The sequence below is a fragment of the Gossypium raimondii genome, unplaced genomic scaffold (genome assembly GCF_025698545.1).
Source record: "Gossypium raimondii isolate GPD5lz unplaced genomic scaffold, ASM2569854v1 Contig00269, whole genome shotgun sequence".
Classification (NCBI taxonomy): domain Eukaryota; kingdom Viridiplantae; phylum Streptophyta; class Magnoliopsida; order Malvales; family Malvaceae; genus Gossypium; species Gossypium raimondii.
Window position 1 is genome coordinate 79,366 of NW_026291369.1, and position 17,661 is coordinate 97,026.

Genomic DNA, 17,661 nt, shown 5'->3' on the forward strand with positions numbered 1-17,661 from the left:
TGAAAAATGAAATGGAGATAAGTCAACCACATTGAAAGTAGAACTTGTAGTCCAATCATAAGCATAACAAAACAAGTATAACGATGCGAATGGACAAATTCAGATTACCATGTAAACAATCTAATTTACTCGCCAATGTCTCGTCAAATATCCAAACAAAGATGGACATGTTTTAAGGCATTCAATCATCTCAAATTGTTTCCACAAACCATGAATAAATCGCGAGTAATAAATCAAATGGTAAACGTAATCATCACAAGTAGGTATTTGAAAAGTTTCACACGGTTCACAGAGTTGCACAATCATACCATGCATTAATCGACGGTCTATAGATTCACTCACACATGCATTATCAAAAACAAGAATCTTTTTATCAACCATCAAAGCAGATAGATCATCAATAAATAAAATAGGACAGTCAAACACGTTTCGATCTAAGTGTTTTACAAAAATTAAATCATCAACACGATCTTTGTCACTATCCGAGGAGTACAAAAGTGTTTCAAAAGTTTCAAGCATCTTACCTTTATAAGAAGAAGAATAATGGTCAATTTTATCTTTTCCATTTAATACAAACCTTCGCTCATCAGGGGCATAGTGTAGTCAAAGCTCCATTGCTGAGTTAACCTTTGTCAAATGGAACTCAAACGTCATGTACAACCACGTAAACTGTTTAAGGCACGAATAAAAGTTGAAAACAAATTTGGCAAATTTCGTTACCTTATTCAAAACCAAGTATCAAAACAATAGAAAGTATTTGCACACAATAGATGATGCTTGATTTTCCAACAAAATATACCAAAATAGATTCCGGGTTTAAAAACTTGATTTTGATTAGTCATGCCAAAGTGTAACAAAGATTTCATTAAACCAATCAAGTTAAACCATGAGGATTTTTGCATACATACCAACATATATTCAAAACTTTTTTTATTCACCAAAATAGATTTGCACAAATTCGCGGATTTTACACTTGGCAAATCAAAAGAATAACAACTCACGCTTCCTTTCAGAATGAGTTTATCAACCACAATCAAAGAATAACAATTAATCAGATCAAAAGGAGGGGATCTTTTAAGAACTAAGTCACCAAAAGTTTTATCAATAATTTTCAAATCTGCACGGGACTCGGTTGCTAAAATTTCCTTACCTCGCTTACCTTCGGGCTCATGTAGTGTGATTTCATCTTTGCATATGTTGATCGTATGAAAGCGTCTTTCATTTGAGAGGTATTGAAGTTGAAAGTTATCTTTCGGTCTTTCGAGAACCTGAAAAGTAGCAACACAAGAAAAATTAATATCTTGGTTAGTGGAAACATTCCTCACTACCCTTTCCTCTTCTTTTTCTTTTGTTTCTTTTCTAACTCATTTTTCTTTTTCTTCAATTTCTTTTTCAATTCTCTTGTCTATTTCCTTTTCACTCTCAATCTCTTTTTTCTCTTTTTCATTCTCTTTTTCCTTTTTGATTTCTTTTTCTGTCTTCCTTTCATTACAAGATAGAGATGTTACAAATGAATCAAAATGAAAAGACTCTCGTTGGGTATGTACGGAATGACTTGCATACGAAAAATGATCACCTTTTCGAAATTGATTCTCAGTGGACAAGTTCCTTGGGGCATATGAAGAATTACTTGTGATTTCTAGTTCGTAGAGTTTATATCAATCAATTAGAAAGTGTAAGAACCATAACTACCAAATTATCCTAATTGCACTAGGAATCCAAAAAAGTGACGAGACACCAATTGATTTGTGTTGCATCGAGGAAGAATTGTGCACACTTTTAAATCCTACTAACACAAGAAACAAGAAGGTGTTAGATAGTATAAAGAAATAATAAAAGCAAAACAAATGAAATCCTACTGACTAATAATCAATAAAATTATCGATACCCAAAACCCAAAAAGCTGGGAGTAACTTGACAAACTTCGTTTGAGGTGTTCCCAATCTCCAAAAATCACAAAATTTAAACTCGAATGTCCTTAAATATTGTATATTTTATCTGGAAATCTTCGGCACTAAACTCAACCCACTGAATATTTTTTTAATTTTTATTTGATTTCATATTTTTCTATTTTTTTGACTTTTTATTCTGATTTTTTTGTGGGAAATATTTTTTATATTCTATCACAGTGCCAAAAATATGTATATAAAATTTTAGACCAATCGGACAACGTTTACCCACTCAAATGAATTTTTTTCCAAAAATTTTTCTGGGTAAAAATTGTTGTTTGCTGGAAATTAGTTTAGAAATCAACCAAGAACACCCAACACGCCCAAAATCTGATACCAAATGATAGAGGGTTGTGCGTGGACCAAGATCGAGTTGTCAAGTCACGGGAAAATCCTACGAAAGCTTTAGACACTTTGATTCTAAACTAACACAACTAATTAAATTTATTGAAAATAAATTTAATCAGCTCCTTGAACTAATTAAGTGTCAAATTGAGCTGAATTAAGCTGACACGAGCTAAAATCAGCTTGTAGGATGGTGCGAATCAAGCTAGTTGAGCTGGGCGTTTTAGGTGCAATCAACCCATCATTCCACAATCGAGCAATATAGCTTGCTACGGCATCTTGGAACTTCTTGGCACGTGCTCGAGTGATTGGTCCCAAAGGCAACTCCATGGATTCGGCACCTATCTTCATGGGCGAGCTAATATCAGTAATTGTTTTCATAAATCATCTAACCTGAATACATCATTTTAATATGTATTTATAAGTACAAAAGAGGGGTGTTGAATGGAAATTCGTGGCTGTAATCAAAGGGGTTTAAAATAAGAAGTTATAACTCCTTTTGGCGTCATTTTAATAGCAGCCATACATTTAAATTTCAAACGACAACCTCTCTTGTTCTTATCCTTGTATATTCGGCTACACATGCACACACACACTCTTGTGCACTAGCGGTCATGTGCTCCTCACATGTTTGGACGCCACATGGGCTGCCACAAATGCATAGGACACGTTTCAGCTGCTTCTGGACTCGTCAGCTGGAGTTGAGCTGGTGGAGCTGAGTTTGAGCTAGCTAGAAATGTACTGAGCTGAAATGAGCTGGAAATAATCTTTTAGATCTATTTCGAGCTGAGATGAGCTGCATGCACATATTTGAGCTTCAACCGAGCTAGAAATGAGGTCTTAAGCTGCTGTATATTATTGTTTGAGCTTCAACCGAGCTAGAAATGAGATCTTAAGCTGCTGTCCATTACGTTTTCTTATGGTAAATAAAACAAACATGCATTAAAGTAATGAAAACTTATTGAAAACTTATTAACAAGCTGTAAACATAATGCAAACACACTTATATACTCAATGGAACTAATGCAAATGTTACACTTCAGTATGTAACACATTATAGAGCTTAGTTTCTACACTAATACAAGCTGTAAACACTTGCAATCTTATTCATTAAAACACAAACAACATCAAATCAATACCAAAACATACTTAAATACACACATAATACATAGTAGAACCTAAATACGTCACATATCAGCATGCAACATGTTATAAAGCCTATGTTCTAAGGCATGAACATGATCGAATAAATCTGGAATCGTAGCACAAGTAAGGAACAAGGCTTCCTTGAATTTCTTTGCCTTAGATCGAGTAATAAGGTAAGACCTCCGGATCAGTTTGCTTTGTTGGTGTGAGCGTGCGCACATCATTCCGGGTTTAAAAACTTGATTTTAATTAGTCATGCCGAAGTGTAACAAAGATTTCATTAAACCAATCAAGTTAAACCATGAGGATTTTCGCATACATACCAACATACATTCAAAACTTTTTTTATTCACCAAAATAGATTTGCATAAATTCGCGAATTTTACACAAGGCAAATCAAGAGAATAACAACTCACACTTCCTTTCTTAGTTCGTGGCAATCCTAGAATAAAATCCATGGATAAGTCTACCCATGGTGAAGTAGAAATCAGCAAAGGAGTGTAAAGGCCGTGAGGCATTACCTTAGATTTTGCTTGTTTACATGCGATGCACTTAGAACATACTTTTCGACATCCTTCTTCATATGTGGCCAATAGAAGTGTTCTATCCCACCTAAAGGTGGTAAACCATTAGGGGCCTCACTAAAAACATCCACATAATCCTGCAAAAGACATTGAAACACACTAGGCAAATATCCATTAATGTTAGATAGAGATAAATAGTTTTGCCTAAACCTCACAAGGATACAAGGCTATATATTGAGTAGGGCTCTCCGCACATCTTTTTTGTTGCAATCAAAATTTCTCTCTAGTTTTACCACTTGCGGATTCACTCACCTTTGGGCCATTTAAAATTTGACTTTTTCACTACTAGCCTCTTTTATCTCTGTCTTTTTATTTGTCCTTTCTCTCACCCCTCACAAAATTTCATCATTTTAATTGATCTTTATATACATCATTGGGATTTAAAGGAGCAACTGATAAAGGGTTTTGCGCGGACCAAGATCGAGTTGTCAAGTCACGAGAAACTCCTATGAAAGTTCAAAACAATCAGATCTGAAACGAAACGGAAAAAAATAAAAGATTAGATCTTTGAATTTCCAGATCTGAAATAAAATCCCCAAATCAGCAAAGAATCAAATTGAGACTCGAAATAAGTATTAATAAGGATTCTTGAGAATCAAGAACACATAATTGAACCCCAAAGAAGACTCCAATATGTCGAATCTATCAATTGAACACGAAACAGAAAATTAAAATGCAACAGATCACAACAACCCAAAAATTGAAATAGAATGAGGATAGGTTGTTTGGACGGCAAGATCAAAGGAAAAGGATGATTGAAGAACGTTTTCTTGCTGCCAAGAAGAGTGCTGATCGATTTCTTTAAGGTTGAAGTTGGCAGGAAACACAATAAAAGAATTGAAATAAGTTAGATAAAGAAAACGACACAAGTAGAAAAATTAAAACAAAGCGAACAACATGAAAAGAAAGATAAAGTCCTAAGAAGCCTTGAAATCCCGAAAGATTTCACAACTCCCTTCAAACGGCTCTAACCTCTCCTCCAATGAAGATCAATGGCAAGAAGAAGGCTTAAGATGGCTCCCACAATCAAAAAGATTGTTAAAACTACTACTAAAGAAAACTCAAGAGAAAATTCTTGAAGAACTCAAAGAGAATTTTCACTCAAAACAAATCTGGAATTTTCAATGCAATTGTAATGTGTGTAACAAGGGTGGCCGGCCATGCCTATAAATAGGCCTTATAACTATTTCCTAATCTCATTAGGAAAACTTAAAAAAAACCTAATTAACAAATTTAAGAGGGAAATTCGGCCAAGGCATTCTAATGGGCTGCTTGGGCCGAATTTTTACATAAAATACTCCTAAAGTCTAAAAATTAAATTAAACAATTAAATTTTTTACAAATTAGGCCACTTTAACAATTTGGCCTGATTTTCAACTAAGTATGGTTTGACTTCTTGGTTGGGCTTGGAATCCTCTTATTAGGCCTTGCCTTCAAGAACTTGGGCTTGTAGTCCATCTCTTCGAAATTGGCTCGTTGATGCTCGAACGGAGATCCAATGCGCTTTGACTGCAAGATTCGGTTTCTTGGACCAAGATTTCCAAGATTTGAAATCTTGATTTTCTTGATTCTTGAAATCACTCCAAACAGCAAAATTGGACCAAGATTTCCAAGATTCGATTTCTTGATTTTCTTAAAAACAAGAAAGTGAATCTTGATTTTCTCTTTCTTTTGTGTACGCATCTAAGGCCTTTGTGACTTGTATCATTCCCCCCTTCCTCAAAAAGATTCGTCCTCGAATATTTATAAGCAAAGAAGAAGGGTCGATTTTACCTTTTCCATTTAATAGAAACCTTCGTTCATCGGGGGCATAGTATAGTCGAAGCTCTGTTGTTGAGTTAACCTTTGTCAAATGGAACTAAAACTTCATGTACAACCACCTAAACTGTTTAAGGCACGAATATAAATTGAAAACAAATTTGGCAAATTTCGTTACCTTATTCACCAAAACAGATTTACACAAATTTGCGGATTTTACACAAGGCAAATCAAGAGAATAACAACTCACGCTTCCTTTCGTAATGACTTTATCAACCACAATCAAAGAATAACAATTAATCGGATCAAAATGAGGGGATATTTTAAGAATTAAGTCACCAAAAGTTTTATCAATAATTTTCCAATCTGCACGAGACTCGGTTGATAAAATTTCCTTACCTCACTTACCTTCGGGCTCATTTAGTGTGATTTCATCTTTGCGTATGTTGATCGTATGAAAGCATCTTTCATCGAAAAGGTATTGAAGTTGGAAGTTATCTTTCATATGTGGCCAATGGAAGTGTTCTATCCCACGCAAAGGTGGTAAACCTTTAAGGGCCTCACTAAAAACATCCTCATAATCCTGCAAAAAACATTGAAACACACTAGGCAAATTTTCATTAATGTTAGATAGAGATAAATGATTTTGCCTAAACCTCACAAGGATACAAGGCTGTTCATTAAATTTTTGATAAAATGTTTGAAATTGAATGTGATGCTTCTGGAGTAGGTATAGGTGCTATTTTGTCACAGGAAAAGATGCCTGTTGCATATTTCAGTGAGAAACTTAGCGGAGCAACATTGAATTATCCTGTCTATGACAAGGAAATGTACACACTGGTATGGGCACTGGAGATATGGCAGCATTATTTGTTGCCTAAGGAGTTTGTCATCCACACTGACCATGAGGCTTTGCAGACATCGGTCACATAAATTAAATAAACGGCATGCTAAATGGGTTGAATTTTGGAATCTTTTCCTTATGTCATTCGTTACGAAAAGGGAAAAGACAATGTCGTTGTTGATGCATTATCACGTAGATATACCCTTTTGAGTTACCTTGATTCACGTTGATTGGATTTGCATATATTAGAGAATTATATTCGATGATCCCGATTTTAGAGATAAGTATAATGCTTGTGATAGAGGGTTACGCAGACCAAGATCGAGTTGTCAAGTCACGGAAACTCCTATGAAGAATGCTAAACACTTGGATCTAAAACGAATTAGAAAGATCAAATCTTAGAATTTCCGGATCTAAAATAAAAACTCTAAAACAACAAAGAATAAACCAAGAATCGAAACACTTTGATACGAGTCACAAAGGCCCAATTCAAGCTCAGAACATGATGGGCTCAAATTACCACAAGGCCCAATAACGAGGTTAAAGGCCAGACAAATGCGTTCAAAACTAAATGGAACCATTCAAGAATTTATTAGCAAGGCCTTAGATGTGTACACGAAGGAAAAAGAAAATCAAGATTCACTTTCTTATTTTCAAGAAAATCAAGAAACCGAATCTTGGTCCAAGTTTGCTGTTTGGAGCGATTTCAAGAATCAAGAAATCAAGATTTCAAATCTTGGAAGTCTTGGTCCAAGAAACTGAATCTTGCAGCTAAGGCACATTGGATCTCTATTACGAGCATCAACGAACCAATTTCGGTAGGAAACGGACTACAAGCCCAAGTTCTTGAAGGCAAGGCCCAATAAGATGTTCCAAGCCCAATCCAAAAAGTTAAATGAGACTTAGTTGAAAATCAGGCCAAATTGTCAAAGTGGCCCAATTTGTTAAGTTTTAATTCTTTAAATACTTAGTTTAAATTTAGACTTTATAAATTAATTCCTATGTAAAAATTCAGCCCAAGAGGCCCATTAAAGGCCTTGGCCGAATTTCCCTTAAAAAGTCAATAATTGATATGACCTCGGTTTAGTATTTGAGTCTGAGTCATTTAGTTCCCAATCGTAAATGAAGAAGTATAATTAGAAAGAAGAAAATAGAATATAATTGAGTTCAAAGAAGTAAAGTAAGTTTGTGCAAAGATGGATGTGGATTTGGTTTAAGTCGAAATGGTATGAATTAGAAGAGTCGAGTTCAGTTTAGAGTCAATTAAGAATTGGTATTTGGTTTTGGTATGAATTGGTATTTGGAAATTGGTACGAAATGGAAAGGGATTTGGTACGGAATGGTAATGGTTCAAAAAGGTCAACCAACACTAAAGAGAAGTGTCGACCCGAAACTTATAGGACCTAAATGAGTTGGAAATGGTTGATAAGGACCTTGACCCGATACTTTGGAAAGTATGAACCAAAGGTATCAAGGGTGAACGCCACACTCGGGTTTAGGGAGTGATAAGTTCAATAAAAGACTCGGAAAGACGCCACTAGTAGCTAGATAAGTCTTACGGGTCTCGAACGAAATTTGAGAGAAAAGGCCTCACAAATTCGGCAGCAATTCGTTAAAAAAAGTGTCAAAAGTCCTTTACAAAGTAAAAAATTCAGGTATTTATAATAAGCTCCTAAGCTAGCCGAATGGTCTCTTACAATCCTTAAAGATTAAGCAATTGTACCACTTAAATGAACTAGCTAGATTAATTTGAACTTGGCAAGCTTCTAGAATTCATATTGAACCTTGGTCAACTTTGAATGGTGCATGGAGGAGTTAGGTTCGGTCAATGTACATAAATGAGCTCATTTAAATTGTAACTTTTGTTGAAAAGTGACCAGCCATTAAGAGGGATTTGAACGGCCACATGAAGTGTGAACACTCGATTTCAAAAAGTCCTCAAGTGTGAACATTCCAAACCGAAAAGCCAAGAGTGTGAACTTCATGTGTGAACTGCATTATCTGGTTCTTGAATCATTTAAAATCAGCTGAACATTCTTCATGCATGTATCACCACATTCATTGAATCTATTGTGCATGCACCTAGCTTAAATGCTTCCATCCACATTCGGCCAACCTACACAACATGAACAAATGAATTTAGTTAAATCTATATTCAACTGAATCATATTAAAACATAATCTAGACAACTTAAATCCTTATAATTTAAGACAAACACAATTAATTAAGCTAAAGCTAATTAATTCGGTTTGGACAAGACAACTTAAAAACATGTAATAAGAAATATTTATAAGCTGTAGGAAATTAAATTGACTTAATAACATGTAAGAAACACAATTAATCATGCATAATTAAGTTCGTCTAGATTTAAGACCAATTAAACAACAAAAATTAATTGAACTGAAATTGAGCTGATCCAAGCTCATTGAGCTGAAATGGAGCTTAATTCAACTCGTAACAAAGTGCACGGAAGGCTCATCGAGTTGGTCCAAGCTTCATCAATGTGTCCAACCAAAATCTCGCCCCAAACTTTATCTACTAAGGTAAAACAGCCTCCTTAAATTGTTTGGCTCGGGATCGAGTGATGGGGCCTTAGGGCAACTCAGAGGCTCCTTGTTCGAGCTAGGTAGGACTTGAGGCGTGGCAGTATCATCCTCCCGCTCTTCAAAGCGATTTGCCCTCAATTCAGAATCTGCATCAAAAGGGGATAAGTCAGAGACATTAAAACTTGCACTTATATTATACTCACCTGGTAGATCAAGTCGATAGGAGTTCTCGTTAATTCGTTCCAAGACTTGAAAAGGTCCGTCACCACACGGTAGTAGCTTTGACCTTCGTTGGGAGGGAAAACGTTCCTTTCTCATGTGAATCCAAACCTAATCACCAGGTTCGAATATAACCCTTTTACGACCCTTGTTCGCCTTCCGAGCATAACTTTCGGTCCTTGCTTCAATATTAGCTCAAACTTTCCTATGTAACTCCTTTACATACTCGGCCTTCTATTTAACATCTACATGAATAAGTTGATCGTTAGATAAAGATACTAAATCTAAAGGAGTTAACGGATTAAATCCATAAACGATTTCAAAAGGAGAGTGTTTAGTTACTGATACGAGCTCGTTTCGGATGATGTGATGAGTCGTATTATGTTCCCGATCGAATTTAGGTAGTGTCGATTTAGTTCAAATTCAATAAGATGAGTTATAATGGTTTTAAATGGCTTAGGACGCAAAATGGGAATAAAATGGTTTCTAATGAAACAAGAACGAACCCTTATTAACAAATAAGGACCCGGGCTTAAAGGTTTCAAAGAAAAGAAAAGGATGGTAGATAAAATCGAGACCTCTATTTAGCAAAATAGGAACCTTGGTATATTTGTGAACACCACACCATGGGTGATAAGTTCAAACAAAGTCGATTGATGCCACTCGTAAAGATAAGTCAATTGAGCTTTGAAGAATAAAGAGAGTGAATTTCTCACTAAAATTATATTTCATTCAGAAATTTGGCAAAAAGTCCTTTTACAAGAAATTCAACAACTATTTATAGTCTGTACTAGTAGTAGCCGAATGGACAAGTTCAAGACTTAATCAATGAACTAAAATTCAGCTTTAATTTCATGAATAGAGTCCAGGGTAGGTTCGGATGAATGAGAGCTTCAATGGTCATCTTCTAGATGGGCAAATGAACCTTGAACATCTTGGATGTTCATGAATGGGCTAGGTTCGGTCAATGAGCATAAATAGACTCATTTAAGTTGCATCTTTTGGTTGAAAAATGACCAGCAATTAATAGGAACATGAGCAGCCATTTGGAGTGTGAAAGCAAAGCTTTGAAGAGTCTTAGAGTGTGAACACCATGAACCGAATAGCCAAAAGATTTCCAGCAATGTGAAAGAAATAAATAGCAGCTTTGAAGAATGAAAAATCATCTCTTTTTGCCGAATGGTCACCTAAAGAACTCCAAAAATCAGCACACCCTTTTTAATGTGGTTCATGCATGTATCGCTAGGTGCATTGAATCAATCATTCATGCATCTTGTTTAATGCATTCCACATTCGGCCAACCTTCCCCATGCATCCTCACATTCGGCTGAACCTAAACAAAACAAATGAACTTCATTAATTTATCCCAATTCAGCTGAATATAATATGAACATACTAATTAACATTAGAACAAATTAAATTAAACTAAACAAGACATATTAATTTGGCTAGCCACAATTAAAGCATGTCTTATGTTTAGACCAATTAAATGACATCTAGACACATTTAGTAACATATTAAACACTTGTACTAAATAAAAACATATTTATAAGCTGTAGTAAGACTTAATTAAATGCTTATTTAAATGGTCTAAAATTCCAGCAGCAAATTAATTAGCTAGAACTAAATTCAGCTTCAAAGAAGTTGAATATGTTCAGCTCATTTTTAAACTCCTTGCTATCATTTTCCTCAACCCGTTCCACCATTGCTAAAATAGCATCTTTGAATCGTTTAGCTCTAGCTCGTGTTATTGGACCAATGGGTAGCTTGATGGCTTCTTGTTCGTTCTCCACTTGGTTTGTAGGCAAGCTCACATCAGTTACGAATGAACGGATCGATTATACGCAAACTCAATATGCAGTAAACACTCTTCCCACGACTTGATATTTTTTCGTATAAGGGCCCTCAATAAGGTTGATAACACTCGGTTGACCACTTTCGTTTGGCCATCCGTTTGGGGGTGGCAAGTGGTTGAAAACAGCAACTTAGTTCTGAGCTTTCCCAACAATGACCTCCAAAAGTGACTCAAAAACTTTGTGTCTCGATCAGAAACAATCGTCCTCGGGATGCCATGCAAACGAACAATTTCCTTAAAGAAAAGATTAGCAATGTGAACGGCATCATCAGTTTTTGAACAAGAAACAAAATGAGACATTTTTGAGAAGCGATCAACAACAACAAAAATAGAGTCCTTCCCTGTTTTGGTTCTTGGCAATCCAAGGACAAAGTCCATGGAAATGTCTTCCCAAGGTGCGTCGGGTATAGGGAGTGGCGTATACAGCCCGTGCACTTGAATTTTGGATTTGGCCTTCTTGCACGTCACACATCACGCACAAATTCGCTCAACGTCCCTTTTTATTTTCGGCCAATAGAAATGCTCTTGGAGAGTTGCTAAGGTTTTTCCAACACCGAAATGGCCATGAGGCCTCCGCTATGCGCCTCATGTACTAATAAATCTCGTATGGAACTCCGCGGCACACACAATTTTCCTTCTCTAAAAAGGAAACCATCATACCTATAAAACTTATCAATAGCAACATTTTCACACGCAACAAACATTTCTCCAAAATCATCATCAGTAGCATATAGATCTTTCAACATTGCAAAACCAAGCAATTTAGAATCCAAATACGATAAAAGTGTATACCTTCTTGAAAGAGCGTCAGCCACGATATTTTCCTTACCTCTTTTTATATTTTATGACATAGGGAAATGATTCCAAATACTCTACCCACTTAGCATGGCGTTTGTTTAGTTTGTGCTGACCTTTAATATGCTTTAACGCTTCATGATCCGAATGGATCACGAACTCCTTTGGCCACAAATAGTGCTGCCAAGTCTCGAGAGCACGAATGAGTGCATACATCTCCTTGTCATAGACGGGATAATTCAGCATGGCTCCATTCAACTTTTCGCTAAAGTAAGCGATCGGTCTTCCATCTGGAGTTAGCACGGCACCTATTCCTACACCTGAGGCATCACACTCAATTTCAAATGTCTTAGAAAAATTAGGCAATGCTAACAAGGGAGCTTTAGTAAGACAATCTTTAATAATGTTAAAAGAATTTTCTTGTTCTTCGCCCCAATGAAATGTTGAGTTCTTCTTGATGGTGCTTGTCAGCGGTGCGCTAGCGATGCTAAAATTAGGCACAAAACGCCTATAGAAACTTGCCAAGCCATGGAAGCTTCGCACTTGGCTTATGCTCGTCGGTCTCGCCATTCTGAATCACCTTAATCTTGTCGCTATCTACTTTGAGGCCCTCCGAGCTAACCACGAATCCTAAGAAAACAACTTTGTTAGAACAAAATGTACACTTCTTAAGATTAGCGTACAAAGTCTCTTTTCTAAGTACTTCTAAAATAGTTCGCAAATGAATTACATGCTCATCCAATGATTTACTATATATAAGAATATCATTGAAGTACACAACGCAAAACTTACCGATGAAATTTCGTAAAACATAGTTCATAAGTCTCATAAAAGTACTAGGGGCGTTGGTTAAGCCGAATGGCATTACCAACCATTCATACAAACCATGTTTCGTTTCAAAAGCGGTTTTCCACTCGTCACCTTCGCGCATTCGAATCTGATGGTATCCGCTTTTGAGGTCAATTTTTGAGAACAACTTGGTGCCACTTAACTCATCGAGCATATCATCTAAACGTGGTATGGGATGCTTATACTTAATAGTGATTTTATTCACAGCGCGGCAATCGACACACATGCGCCACGTTCCATCCTTCTTTGGCACCAACAAGACCGATACGGCGCTTTGGTCTCTTCGTATAAAGCCCTTTTCCATGAGTTCGTTGAATTGACGTTGAAGCTCTTTGGTCTCTTCGGGGTTGGTTCGGTATGTCAGCCGATTCGGAAGAACGACTCCGAGAACAAAATCGATTTGGTGCTCGATCCCACGAAGTGGTGGCAACCCACTTGGCACTTCATCCGGAAAAACATCTTTGAAATCCTGCAAGAGAGTCAAAACAGAAGAAGGGGGATCTCTGGATAAGTCGTTAGTATTAAACAAATTTTCCTTATACATAAGTACAAGGATCGGTTGTCTTGCCAAAAATGCTTTTCGAACATCACTTGCTTTTGCAAATACATTCAATTTTTCACTCAATTTTCTTTTTCATCTTTTCTTTTCTTGCTTTCTTTTCATTCTCTTTTTTGAATTTTCTTTCTTTTTTCATTTTCTTTTCTTTTGTATTTTCGCTCTTTTCTTTTTCTCTCATTTGATCTACGGAAATTTTCAACTTAAGTTGATCCTCATAAACTTGCTTTGGCGTCAATGGGGCTAAGGTTACATTTCTTCCCATATGCTTGAAAGAATATCGATTTGAGTAACCATCGTGCATGACTCGACGATCGAATTGCCATGGACGACCCAATTACAAATGACCCGTGCATTAGAACAACATCGCATAGTACTTCATCGAATATTTTCCAATGGAGAAGGAAACTAGAACTTGCTTTGTCACCTTTAGCTCTCCTCCATCGTTGAGCCATTGAAGTTTGTACGGAGTTGGATGCTTGGTGGTCGGTAGATTTAATTTTTCCACCATTAGAGTGCTCGCCACGTCAGTACAACTTCCTCCATCGATGATGACAAGACAAAGCTTTCCTTGTACTTGGCAACGAGTATGAAAGATGTTCTCTCGTTGTTGTTCATCGTCGATGCTTTGGATACTTAGGCTCCTTTTGACTACTAGGAGTTCTCCATCAAGGGCGTGTTCCACTTCTTCTTCATTATCAGAAACATTTTCGGGCTCATCTTCAAGTTCTTCTTCCTCCGATTCTATTTCTCCATTTGCTCGAACCACCATGATGTTGCGGTTGGGACATTGACTCGTAATATGGCCTCTTCCAAGGCACTTAAAACACTTAATATCCTTGAACGATTAGAAAATGAATCGGTTGCCTTACCTTTGCTCGTATCGCCCATAGGTTTGTTTGCTTTGGCAGGCACCATTGGCTCCTTGGCACGACTTGGAGGATTAGTTTTACTCGAGCTTTGCCCCCATCTAGTTGTGCTTGGGGTAGGATAGCTCCGAGCGGTTCCCTTTCGTTTAATTTGCTTCTCTACCTTAATGGCCATATGTACCATGTCCACGATCTCGATGTAATGTTGCAATTCCACAACGTTGGCGCTGTCTTGATTGAGACCTGCAAGGAAACGTGCCATCGTTGCTTCACGATCTTCTTGGACATTGGCACGGATCATCGTAATCTCCATCTCTTTGAAATAATCCTCAACACTCCTTGAACCTTGAGTGAGATTTTAAAGTTTTGATGAGTTCTCGATACGAGCTCGTTTCGTATGAAATAACGAGTCGTAATATTTCCCGATCGAAATTAGGTAGTGTCGGCTTTAAAATAAATTCAAGTCTTGGTGTTTAAAATTAAATGGCTTTGGGGAAACAAGGGAGTTTGATGGAGTGTTGTTTGCTGGATATTTCAATGAAAACAAGTCAAACCCTTATTAGCAAATAAGGACCCAGGGCTTAAGGTTTCAAAGAAAGAAAGGATTTGGGATAAAACCGAGACCCTCTATTTAGCAAAATAGGAACCTACGGTATGAAGAACGCCACACCAATGGTGATAAGTTCGGAACAAAGTCAGATTGACGCCACTTGTTGAAGATAAGTCAATTTGAGCTTTGGAGAATAAAGAGAGTGAATTGCCTCACTAAAATGATATTTCATTCAGAAATTTGTCAAAAGTCCTTTTACAAGAAATTGAGCAGCTATTTATAGTCTAATGTCTAGTAGCCGAATGGACATATTCTAGACTTAATTTCTAAGCAAAATTGAACAAAATTCAGCTTAAATTCATGTATATGCTTGCATCAAGGTTCGGCTGAATAGAGACCAAGGAAGAGCTTTCAATGGACTTGGAAAAATGGCAGCAGCTACATTCGGCCAATGGAGTTTAATGAGGTCATTCATGAAGCAACTATTGATGAAAAATTACTAGCATTAGTTGGCAACTTGAACAGCCATTTAGAAGTGTGAATGGACGGTTTTGAAGAGCCTTGAAGTGTGAACATGGCTGAACCGAATAGACATAGTGTGAACAGCTTTTATACGCCCTTGGGAAGAGAATCGGCCAAGCTTGAAAGGATGAAAAGCTTGATCACTCTTGGCCGAATAGTTGCCTTGAAGAACACCAAAATTAATCAGCTTTTAATGCATTAATTCAGCTGCACATGCATCTTCAAATTCATTGAATCTCCATGCATGAATCGCCCAATTCATCTCCAAATTAATTTGCACCTAAAATAAACATGAACTTAATTAATTTCAAGCAAATTCATCTGAACTAAATTAAAATATAATGTGAACATCCTAAATAACATTGAGACAACTTAAATATTAACAAATCATAACACATAAATTCGGCTAGACAAATTTAAAACATGTAATAATTTAGACAAACTAAATGACATCAAGACATCTTTAATTTAACTAAATCAAGACATATTAAACACTTAAATTAATTAAGACATATTTAAAAGCTGTAATGAAACTTATTTAAATGTTTATTTAAATGGTCTAAATTCCAGCATCAAATTAATTAGCTAGAACGAAATTCAGCTTCAAAGAAGTTGAATATGTTCAGCTCGTTTTTAAACTCCTTGCTATCATTTTCCTCAACCCGTTCCACCATTGCTAAAATAGCATCTTTGAATCGTTTAGCTCTAGCTCGCGTTATTGGACCAATGGGCAGCTTGATGGCTTCTTGTTCGTTCTCTATTTGGTTCGTAGGCAAGCTCACATCAGTTTCCGATGGTAGTAGGAGGGAATGAAATGTCGTCGCATCACGGCCTTCATCTCGGCCCAAGTGGATATTGGCCTTTCCCCATTCCTTCTTCGGCTTATAGTGAGTTGATCCCACCAAATCATGGCGTAATCGGAGAACTCTATGGTCGCCAACTTCACCTTGTTGATCTCAGAATAATTGTGATAATCAAAGACCAATTCAATCTTCTTTTCCCATTCCAAATAGGCTTCCGGATCAGACTTTCCTTGAAAAGACGGAATAGAAAGTTTAATATTCCTTAAGTCGTCATCCATGCGTCTTTGATTCCGATTACCTCGGTTCCTAGGACCTCTTCGTCCTTCACTTATGTTTGACCCTTGATCACATAAGGGTCGATTTTACCTTTTCCATTTAATACAAACCTTCGCTCATCGGGTGCATAGTGTAGTCGAAACTCCGTTGTTGAGTTAACATTTGTCAAATGCAACTCAAACTTCATGTATAGCCACAGAAACTGTTTAAGGCACGAATATAAATTGAAAACAAATTTGGCAAATTTCGTTACCTTATTCAAAAACCAAGTATCAAAACAATAGAAAGTATTTGCACACAATAGATGATGCTTGATTTTCCAACAAAATATACCAAAATAGATTCCAGGTTTAAAAACTTGATTTTGATTAGTCATGCCGAAGTGTAACAAAGATTTCATTAACCAATCAAGTTAAACCATGAGGGTTTTCGCATACGTACCAACTTACATTCAAAACTTTTTTTATTCACCAAAATAGATTTGCACAAATTCGCAGATTTTACACAAGGCAAATCAAGATAATAACAACTCACGCTTCCTTTCTTAGTTCGTGGCAATCCTAGAATAAAATCCATGGATAAGTCTACCCATGGTGAAGTAGGAATCGGCAAAGGAGTGTAAAGGCCATGAGGCATTACCTTAGATTTTGTTTGTTTACATTTGATGCACTTAGAACATACCTTTTCGACATCCTTCTTCATATGTGGCCAATGGAAGTGTTCTATCCCACGTAAAGGTGGTAAACCTTTAGGGGACTCACTAAAAACATCCACATAATCCTGCAAAAGACATTGAAACACACTAGGCAAATATCCATTAATGTTAGGTAGAGATAAATAGTTTTGCCTAAACCTCACAAGGATACAAGGTTGTTTATTGAGTAGGGCTCTCCGCACATCTTTTTTGTTCCAATCAATTTTTCTCTCTAGTTTTGCCACTTGGATTCACTCACCTTTGGGCCATTTAAATTTTGACTTTTTCACTACTAGCCTCTTTTCTCTCTGTCTTTTTATTTTTCCTTTCTCCTCACCCCTCACAAAATTTCATCATTTTAATTGATCTTTATATACATCATTGGGATTTAAAGGAGCAAGAGTGAATTTTCGGCCTTTAAACACAAGAGAGTATCTATTGAGCTTGCCTTGGTGTGTAACATCACGATCAAATTGCCAAGGCAGTCCAAGGAGCAAGTGT

General features: G+C 36.6%; 1 protein-coding gene across 1 annotated transcript; it reads right to left on the bottom strand.

The window, feature by feature from the left end:
• Nucleotides 1–9,157: 9,157 nt before the first annotated feature.
• On the bottom strand, nucleotides 9,158–14,628 carry LOC128037724 (uncharacterized). Its single transcript, XM_052627358.1, has 6 exons — nucleotides 14,319–14,628; nucleotides 13,874–14,253; nucleotides 12,927–13,359; nucleotides 12,564–12,671; nucleotides 12,158–12,361; nucleotides 9,158–9,318 (listed from the first exon to the last, which is right to left on the bottom strand). Exons 1-6 carry the CDS (start codon nucleotides 14,626–14,628, stop codon nucleotides 9,158–9,160), a joined length of 1,596 nt encoding a protein of 531 aa, XP_052483318.1.
• Between the last annotated feature and the right edge of the window lie 3,033 nt (nucleotides 14,629–17,661).